General features: G+C 37.9%; 1 protein-coding gene across 33 annotated transcripts in view; it reads left to right on the top strand.

The window, feature by feature from the left end:
• The first annotated feature begins 604 nt into the window (after positions 1–604).
• SUPT20H (SPT20 homolog, SAGA complex component) overlaps positions 605–9,887 on the top strand; it is a 39,385-nt gene continuing 30,102 nt past the window's right edge. For 7 of the 33 annotated variants that reach the window (XM_067016776.1, XM_067016766.1, XM_067016754.1 and 4 more), the window contains exons 1-5: positions 875–1,034; positions 2,992–3,074; positions 6,353–6,388; positions 7,044–7,102; positions 7,575–7,641. In XM_067016776.1, coding sequence (XP_066872877.1) covers positions 3,072–3,074; positions 6,353–6,388; positions 7,044–7,102; positions 7,575–7,641 — 165 coding nt within the window. In that variant the 5' untranslated portion in view covers positions 875–1,034; positions 2,992–3,071. Of the gene's footprint in view, positions 768–859; positions 1,149–2,985; positions 3,075–6,352; positions 6,389–7,043; positions 7,103–7,574; positions 7,642–9,887 lie in introns of those variants that run through there. The other 26 variants (XM_067016779.1, XM_067016769.1, XM_059042146.2 and 23 more) reach the window with 15 other exon arrangements.

Raw genomic sequence — 9,887 nt, 5'->3', positions numbered from 1 at the left:
CAGTACGGTTGGTGGTTGCACAACACTGTGAATGTACTGAAGCCTACTGAATTGTGTACTTAAAAGTGTTTCATTTCACATTCCGTGAGCTTTACTTCAATCATCATTTTTTTAAAGTTTATAACCGCAACAACCAAAGTTGTTTAAAGGTGCAGAATTACAATCAGACATTGCAATGTGCTCTGGTTATTCCGTTACTGAATCGTTACAACTCTTCAGTGAGGTGTTTCGTTTTATGGCATTAAATTCATTGGCACTTGATTGAAAGATTATCATAGGCTGCAAGGCCTGCACTAGTAAATACAGGAATGGTTTCTTTCCCTTTCATGAGGATGGGCTGAGCATGGAAAGCTTGTTCCAAGTTTCTTTCACTGTAGAAATTAAACAGGGCTCCCTACCTCACAAAGAGCCACACGCTACCTCTCGTTTTACGGACCTGGAAGCCGGGCCAGCGAAAGCGCTCGTGGGCCTCGCCCCACCACCGGGCCTTAGTCACGAAAGGCCTCGCGGGGACCAGCCCCAGGCGGAAGCATCCTGGCGTCGAGCCTCCTGGCCGCGGCCCCGCCTTCCCACCTCTACCGCTTCCGCCCGCTGTCGCCCGCCCAGAGCGCCAATCGGAAGCGTGGGCGCCGTAACAGGCGGTAGGCTGGACTGTGGCGCCTCGGGCAAGCAGCGGGCGGGCACGCAGCCGGCAGCGCGGCGCCGAGGTGGGCGCGTCGCGTTCTAGCCGAGCCAGCGGCGATATCCTGAAGCGGCGGTCTGCACAGGTGGGCTGAGGCGGGTGGCGGTGGCGCGCCTGCGGGGTCGGAGTAGGCGCGCGAGATTTGGGGCGGGGTCAGAGGTGAGCGAGCGGCTTCCCGAGTGGCTTTTCGCCGCTTCCGGGGCCCGGACCCCGAGGGAGGAAGGCGGTGTCCCCGGAGACGCGGTGGTCCGGGTCGAGCTAGCCTCCCTCCCGGCGGCCCCTCCGTTGCCTATCGCGGTGCTGCCAAGCCACGCTTTTCATCTTAGTTTTGACTGTTGGGGTCCAGTTACAGGTATTTCCGGAAACTCGCAAGAATTGCGCGTAACGCTTCTTTGGGGGCGGGGTTCTCGGTGTCCATATTGAATAAAGGCTGTTCGCTACGCTGAGGAGTTGGGGCGTTTTTCAGGTAAAGTCTGAGTTGTAAACAAATGCTTGAGCAGTTGGAGGAGACTCACGTCGCTGGGGGAAGTCAGCGGGATTGATGGCGACGTTTAGAATTGATTACTGGTCCTCGCCCTGGTTCTCGAGAGTTCAGAAATAAACTTGGCGAATAGCTGCCCCTGGAAGCCATCTCCGATAACCACCACCAGGGAGGGGCTGCGTACAATGAAGTATAGGACTCCGAATAGAAAGTGATTAGCGCGATATTCGGAGTCAGATTGGGTACCGTGTATGATGGGGTGATAACGATAACCATGATGTAAAAATAGGTCAAAATTAAGAAAAAAAATTTATTAGTCTGAGCAGAATCGAGGCCTTACTTTAAATGTTTTGCTTTCAAAAATCGAAAAATGGGTGTTGGATTGAGTGGTCTGGAAGGTTGTAAGATTTAGGAGAAAAAATCTTAATATTAAAGAGAGAGATCTGAATTCCAGTCTAGTTGTGTGATCATGGGAAAGCCACTAGTTCTGAGAGCCTTATTCTGTAAAATGAAGACGATGATAATTACAATGGTTTTCCCCCAGGGTTCTAGTAGATTCTGTATACGGTCAGAATGTTTGGTTTGTAAGTGGTTGTTGGGTTTTTTTAGTACTTAGTTTAAATTCACTAAGCCTTCCTCTCCACCATCCCCCCCAATTTAGTGACAAGAGATAGTCATCATCACATTTCACCTCTATCTAGTGTATCTTCATCTTTAGATTCAATGGTCAGAAAATTTTCACCGTAAATTCATCTTAAATCTTTCATGAGCTCTTCTAGAGTAGGATTACTGTCTTATTCGTTTTTTAAATGATTACTCCTGGAACCTGTATGGTGCTTGTCTTTTTTGGTGGTTTGTGGGTTTATTCCTGTTTTTTCCACCCCCTCCCCTCCTTTTCTTTCTTTTTTTTCAAACCTGAACTGACAAAACTTGAGTTTTGGGTTCACCCAAAGCGAAGCAAAACAATTTAACACGAAAAATAGTGTTTTCTGTCGCTTAAAGATGTTCTCAGCTGTGTATAGACATACAAGGGTGGTTACAAGGAGTTAGGTAAAGAATTAGGTTAAAAATAAGCTTTATTCATCATCACTCTCAGAGCAAACATACCATTTCTGTGGGAGGCAGAGAGGATATAGCAGTCGAGTTCAACTGGCAGCACCTTTGAATCACCTAGGGAGTTCCAAAAATGGTGATCCCTGGACCCTACTCCAGACCAATGAATGAGAAGCTCTGGAGGGTGGAGCATGAGTATCCCACTTTTTAAAGGTTCCCAAGGTTACTCTCTTCTGCAGCCACGATGAGAGCTTGTGTGTTAGAGGAATGAGGTTCTTCAGGACTGTATCTTGTTTGCTTGAAGAGGTGAAAGGCTGGAAGAATTGGAGCTGCATTGGAAAATGTAGCCTGGGGCATTTGGGGGAATATCCTTAGAGGACTTTTATCAGCAGGTATGATGAAATGTATGATTTGTAAAGTGAACTGTGCAGTGACCAAGGCCAGAGGGCAGGCTATTAAAATAATCCAGAGTAACAAAGAAAGCAGCAACTGTGATGATAGAAGAAATTAAAAAACATTCTCTCCTGGGTGTTAAACATTTTTAAGAAACTGAGTAATGATTTTAGCTTGCAAACTGAGTTTTGCCCTAACTAGTTACAACTTTTCAATGAGTGTATAGATTGTCATATAATGAATGTTATTGTTACTAATTATTTTTAAAGGGTCTTAGAAATATATATGCCTCAAATAATTTTCCTTGTTAATTACTAAATAATCTCATATCTCTTGAGAGCTTTATGTTAATATAGGGGTTGTGTTATTTTTGCTTTTTCAGTACTCTAAAGGTACGGTTTTCACCCCACTTCATCAACGCACATAAGTTTTCTCCTTTTTGGACCTCTATTTTATACCACAATGGTAAGCTACAGCTCAGTATGTTAATATTCTTAGAATGTTCTCTTCCTTCATCTCGATAAAGGTATCTGTATGAAACAGAAATATTCTTGTAAGCTGCCCAAGTTACCCTAACTGGGAAATTACTTAGCAATCACTTGCAAAATCTTCTCTACAAAATAGGGGGCTCATCTCTCAACTCAGTGTTATAATCATATCCAGATTACACAGATAATCTATCTGTCCTTATTTTTGTGAAGTATTAAAAAATAATTATTTCTGTCTGCTTTACTATAGTCCAAGTCATTGGCAAGAAGGATGGGTATAAATACAAATAGTTTTAGGGGCATAGGTTTCTCATAGTTTAAAGTTCCTCTTAGTTTAGATTTTTTAAAAAATTTTAACAACAAATGTAACCTGCTTACTGCAAATAACATTTAAGCAGCATTACTTTTAAACTTCTAATGGCAGATTTCTACTTACCACTTAGAGTCAGTAAACATACTTAGGGCTGGGCATTTAACTCTTGCCATTAAAGAATTAAAGACAAAGGAGAAAAAAAAATCACTTTTAGTTTTAAAGAAACAGCAGCATTTGACAGAGAATAAATGAACACTAACCACCATGTTAAATAAACCTCAGAAAACATATATCTTCTCTTCTTGGGATCTTGCGTGTATATCCTTGCCCTGTTAGAGAAAAGCTATCTCAGTGGGGTTCTGACCTTGCCTTATATTTTGCATTTGTATTAGCCAGTCACTTCTCTCTTAAGTATTTGAACGCAATAGTGAATAAACGATACTAGTGTTTACATATGCAAGTATATCTCACTGGAGCTTTTAAAGTTTTGATATCAGAAAATTAAATATTTACTTGAGAAGACTGGCTATTTTAAGTTGTCCTAGAGTATACATTTGATTGTGTTTATTATAATTTTTTGATCTAAACTTACTTGAAGGTTTTATGGCCAAAATCATTAAAAGAACCTTGTGTTTTTGTCAAGAGTATATATTCAAAGTTATGTTTTTAAGTTGGAAAATAGTTTACTCTCAAGAATCTCATCTTGAATCCTGGGAAACAGTTTTGTTGAAATCTGCCCATAAGATATTTTAATAAATTAAATTGGTATAAATTTATTTTAACAACCTTTCGAAATACTGGCATATTTTAGACTTTTTTACTTACTCCCTTTAGATGTTTGATATGTAGGGGTTCTATTGCTGTTTAAAAAGCCCAGCTAGGGACTTCCCTGGCAGTCCAGTGGTTAAGACTTCGCCTACCAGTGCAGGGGATGCAGGTTCGATCCCTGGTTGGGGAGCTAGGAATCCCACGTGCCTCGGGACCAAACAATCAAAACATAAAACAGAAGCAGTACTGTAACAAATTCAATAAAGACTTTAAAAGTGATCCACATCAAAAAAAAAAAAAAAGAGACAGGAACCACAGTGTTCATTGCAGCACTATTTACAATAACCAGGACATGGAAGCAACCTAATTGTCCATCGATAGATGAATGGATAAAGAAGATGTGGCACATATATACAATGGAATATTATGCAGCCATAAAAAGAAACAAAACTGAGTCATTTGTAGTGAGGTGGATGGAACTAGAGTCTGTCATACAGAGTGAAGTAAGTCAGAAAGAGAGAAGCAAATACCATATGCTAACACATATCTATGGAATCTAAAAAAAAATGGTACTGATGAGCCTAGTGGCAGGGCAGGAATAAAGATGCAGACGTAGAGAATGGACATGAGGACACAGGGTGGAGGTGGGGGAGAGGGAAGCTGGGGCGAAGTGAGAGTACCATCGACTTATATACACACTGAATGTAAAATAGTTAGCTAGTGGGAAGCAGCAGCATAGCACAGGGAGGTCAGCCCAGTGCTTTGCGATGACCTAAAGATGTGGGATAGGGAGGGTGGAAGGGAGGCTCAAGAGGGAGGGGGATATATGTATGCATATGACTGATTCACTTTGCTGTACAACAGAAACTAACACAGTATTGTGAAGCAATTATACTCCAATAAAGATCTATTAAATAAAAAAAGGCCAGCTATTTTTATAATCATATGTATTCTCTGTCCTTAGGACTAGGAGGACAGGGTCTCTTCAACCTTTTCATGATTTCCAAAGTCTGGCAATATTTATTCTTTTCCCTGCCCTCTTGGGATTTTGGTGGGTGCTAGGAGCTTTTATTCCATGCAACTTAGTAGATTGAAGTATTGGAGTCTGCAAAATAAAACAGAAAAATATAGGTTCTTGTAAATAAAAAATGAAAGTTCTTTGCCTCTCAGTGAAATAAAAAATGACTGTCATTGTGAATGAAAAATGGTGTAACTCTGTGTGATACCCGAACCACAAAACTAGAAAGAAATCATTGGTGGTGTATTTGCTTAATTAAAAAAAAAATCTAGTACTTTTTATTCTTGAGTATCATTACAGAAGAATGCTATACAAATGAGAAAGACAGTTAACCTTCTTATTTCTCCCTCTTGCCTTACAATAAGGGTCTCTAAGAAATCAATGAAGGATGGGGATCTACTAGTAGATCTCAAATTGTACATGTAATAATAATACTATATTTTCATCATTTCTAAGATGCATTTGCTTTTACGTTTTAATTACTGAAGTGATAATGTGTCTATAGTCAGTGACATCTTACAGTTATAATTGGCAACGTGTTTTTTTTAATGTTAAACAATAATTCAGGCATATAACTGATGATATCTTAAATTCATTAAAACATGCTAAGGATAGCCTTCATTTATTCTATTTTTGCTAGGCACTGACCTAGAAACATTGTATTATAGTTTCTCTGCATAATATTAGGAATTTCTAAGTTGACATTAGGTACCAACATAACAACCCCCTCGGTTTTCAGGATTCTTAGCAGCTTAAGGGATTTTAGTCTTTGCTTCACTTTAATTGCATACCTGATGGCCAGTATATTTTCCTGAATGGTGCTCTTAAAATGTTGACGTTTAGAAAATGGTAGTAGTTACTATATCCAACCCTCAGCCCTGTGTCAGCTGCACAAGCACGGCCAGAGAAAAATCATGGTAGCATTTCTTAACTAATTTGTGGTCATAATCAGGTGCCTGAGACTGCATATATTTTCTTTGTGCTATATCTTGAGCATACAATGGGGTGGGTGGAGGAGAGAAATAAAGAAAAATGTTAGACCTGTTTTAGAAAATAAAACACATTAAACACTTAATTAGAAAATGTTATATGTATATTAAATTATGTTTGTGTGAAAATAACTAATATTACCAAATACACTATTTACTTTTTACAGCAACAAGCTTTAGAACTAGCTTTGGATCGTGCAGAGGTGAGGCGTGACTAAGTTACATATTGAAATAGTGTTGTTTTTAATCGACAGAACTCAGTTTTAAGAGATTTTCGTATGTGACTGTCAAAGGAGTACGTTAATATTAGGACGAGTATGCAAATTTTTCTGTAAATACATAAAAACTACCAGATGATGTTTGGATCGTCTGTTACTTGGAATGCTCAGATAATAATGCTGTGGAATAGAAATTGAATAACAGTGGAATAAACATTTGAACAAGGACATAGAGTTTCTAAAATTATGTTTTCTGTTTTAGCAGATATTCTGACTGCTCAATTAAAGGGGAAAAAAGCTCAAATATATAGAGTCGTTGTAATTGGGTATGCTATGCATATTCTGAACAACCATAAAACATTGAAAATATTGCTAACCTGTGAAATCACAGTGGTGAAACTCTTACGAGTTTGCTTATAATATAGCAAGTAAATATTGTGCTAAATTTTAGTGCAGTTTAAATTTCACTTGTTTGTAACATATATTTAGAAATTAAGTAGGTTTCCCTAAAAGGTATGATTTAATATGCATCAGAGACTTGAGTGACTGAACAGTCTTTTTAGCCTTACACGATTTATTAATACAGTTGTTCATGCAGTATGCAAAAGACAAGCTGTTTTCTTAAACTTCTCTTTTTTAGTATGTCATTGAAAGTGCCCGACAGAGACCTCCTAAAAGGAAATACCTATCTAGTGGAAGGTATGAATGCTTAATTAATAGATATCTTAGACTCACAGAAATATGATGATAGGCATCATTTATTTCATTCTTCCTAGACACTGAGCTAGCAATGTTATATTCTGGGTACTTTGCATATACTGTTGACCCTTGAACCATGTGGGTTTGAACTGTGCAGGTCCACTTACTTGCAGAAGCTTTTCAGTAGTAAACACTACTGTACTTCATGGTCAGTGGGTAGTTGAACCTGTCGATGCAGAGGAACCATGGATACAGAGGGCTGACTCTAAGTTATATGAGGATTAACCCCTGTGTTGTGCAAGGGTCAGCTGTATTAGAAGTTTCTAGGTTGGTGTTAGCTACCACATCCAGCCCACTTCACCCCCAGTTTTGGGGAAATTGGAGGAAAAATTACAGGAAAATTCAAAATGTTTATTTTATGATTATTATATTAACATTACTTTGTATACTGCCTTTGTTTATTAAATTTTAGAAAATCTATATTTCAAAAACTTTATGATTTATATATTGAAGAATGCGAAAAAGAGCCTGAGGTTAAGGTAAGTATAAATTTTTTATGTTATTATGACTTTTTAAATGTAGTGGAAGAGGGAAATTTGAAGGCATTAGATTTGAATGATTTATATTTTTGTTAGTGAACAAATATCTTTTCTAACCAGACTAGCCAGTTCTGCAGCTAAACCAGAGCTCTGGCTAATCTGGCACCTGGCAGAGATCACCTACTTAGGTAGCAGAGGGGAACCATGTTTGCTGAGTAACAGACTATCTCATTGGGAAGTTAGAAGAAGCAAAGCCACCATATATGTATTATCTTTTGCATCTTTTTCTTCTTGAGAAGTTATTTGTAGACTGAAGACAGGAGAAAATTAACCTATTTCTTCACGGTGAGTTGCACTGGAAAGTTAAAACTATTACAGGATATGTAGGAAATTTAGATGTGATAATAAAAGGTGAATTTGGTCAGAAGAATTAGTTTATGCCCAGGTTAACTTAATTCATTTTTATTTAGCATGAAAGTATGGGCAGTAGAAATGTAATAGAAATTGATTTCTTGATATCTTTTGGACCCTCAGGTCGTAAGAGACTTAAAGGGCTCTACTGAGCTTCTGTTGTCTGTCTTTAAAAATGAATACCTCTTAGGCAAAAAATTAGTGGAATTCCAATAGTATCTAACCTTTAAAATCTTTAGGAGAAAAATGATTGTGAAACCATGAGTAAATCTTATGGTATGGTTTCCATAAATTCTATTGAGGTATAGTTGACATACAATAAGTTGAGTATGTTTGAAGTATACATTTTATAAGTTTTGACGTGTATTTAAAAAAAACAAAATTTGAATAAATTTGAAGATCTAATTGGCTTTATTAAACGATTCATGAATTGGGCAGCATCTCATCTGGCAGAGATACTCTGAGGAGTTGCACAACATGGAAGGCTTTTATTGTAAGGGCAGGACAAGGAAAGAAAATCATCAGCAAGGAAAAAAATGAGAGTTCATTGGAGGAAAGTAAAAGGGCCAGAAATGATGGCTTTTTGTTGGCTGAGTTACAGGTGTTTTCCATTGGTTGGGCTGCAGTCCTTTCCCATTCACTGAGCTGGTTGCTGGGAGGAAGAAAGTCTCCCTTGCCCTAGATGGGGAAGTAAAGTAGTTGCATTTCCGGTTTGGGAGTTCAAGGTAGTTCTCTTCCTGGTGGAATCAGTAACTGATGTCTTCCTGTTTGGGGTAATTGATGATGAGTGGTGGGGCAGCAGAGCTCCCTCTGCAGTCCTTCCCCACTCCAGTTTTAGTTGAGGTTTCCTTTTATTAATTTTCACAGTATACACCCATAAACTGTCACCACAGTCAGTATAATGAGCATATCCATTGCCTCAGAGACAGAACTAAGATAGGAGAGATACATAAATGAAGATGCTAAATTGGGGTTAGCCAGCCATTGTCCACCAGCCAGATCTGGCCCACAGCATGTTTCTGTAAATGACCTTTTATTGGAATACAGCAGCACCCCTTGATTTATGTCTTGTCTGTGGCTGATTTTGAGGTGAATAGCAGAGTTGAGTAGTTGTAACACAGACCATATGGCCCACAAGACTAAAGTACTGTCTGGTCCTTTAAGAAAGACATTTTCTGACTTCCCATCAATGTGGTTAAAAGTTGCTTTGCTTTGCTTTTTAAAAATTTATTTTCAAAATGCAGTTTTTTGATTCTATGGTGACTATAGATCAAGAATTTATAATTTCTTTCTGCATATGACTATATATACATGTATATGCATGTTAAATGATACTCAAAGTGGATTTGTTTTTTGATATCATGAAAAATATTCTATTGACATATCTTTCACAAATAAGATTTGATGAAAGGATTTATTATATCTTTAAGTGGGTTTCATTTTAAATAATATACATTTCTAAAATAATAGATTTTGATGTATGTGTATTAGGTTCCCTGATAGTTTTTTTGTTTTTTTTAGCAAAGTGCTTTCTAAGGAGCTGTTAAATTGAATTTACAGAAAATTACTTAAATTACTTACGTCCTTTTAACCAGTTAGATATTTTGGGGTTTAACATTTCAGCTGATTAGAGCTGTTGAACTTGTTTGGATCTAATTTAGGCCATAAAATGTTTAAGAAATGTGCTCTGTAACAGTACAACCAAAGAAAATGCCCCAAATTATTTATGTAGATTTATACTTAATAGAAACTAATTATACATTGTAGCATCTTTCTAAAAAATATTTACATTTAATGGTTTTCCTTTTTAAATATTTTAAATATTTGCTACTTGT

Source organism: Kogia breviceps, chromosome 16 (genome assembly GCF_026419965.1).
Source record: "Kogia breviceps isolate mKogBre1 chromosome 16, mKogBre1 haplotype 1, whole genome shotgun sequence".
NCBI lineage: Eukaryota > Metazoa > Chordata > Mammalia > Artiodactyla > Physeteridae > Kogia > Kogia breviceps.
Note: the sequence above shows the minus strand (reverse complement) of the source record. Positions and strands in the feature narration are given on the sequence as shown.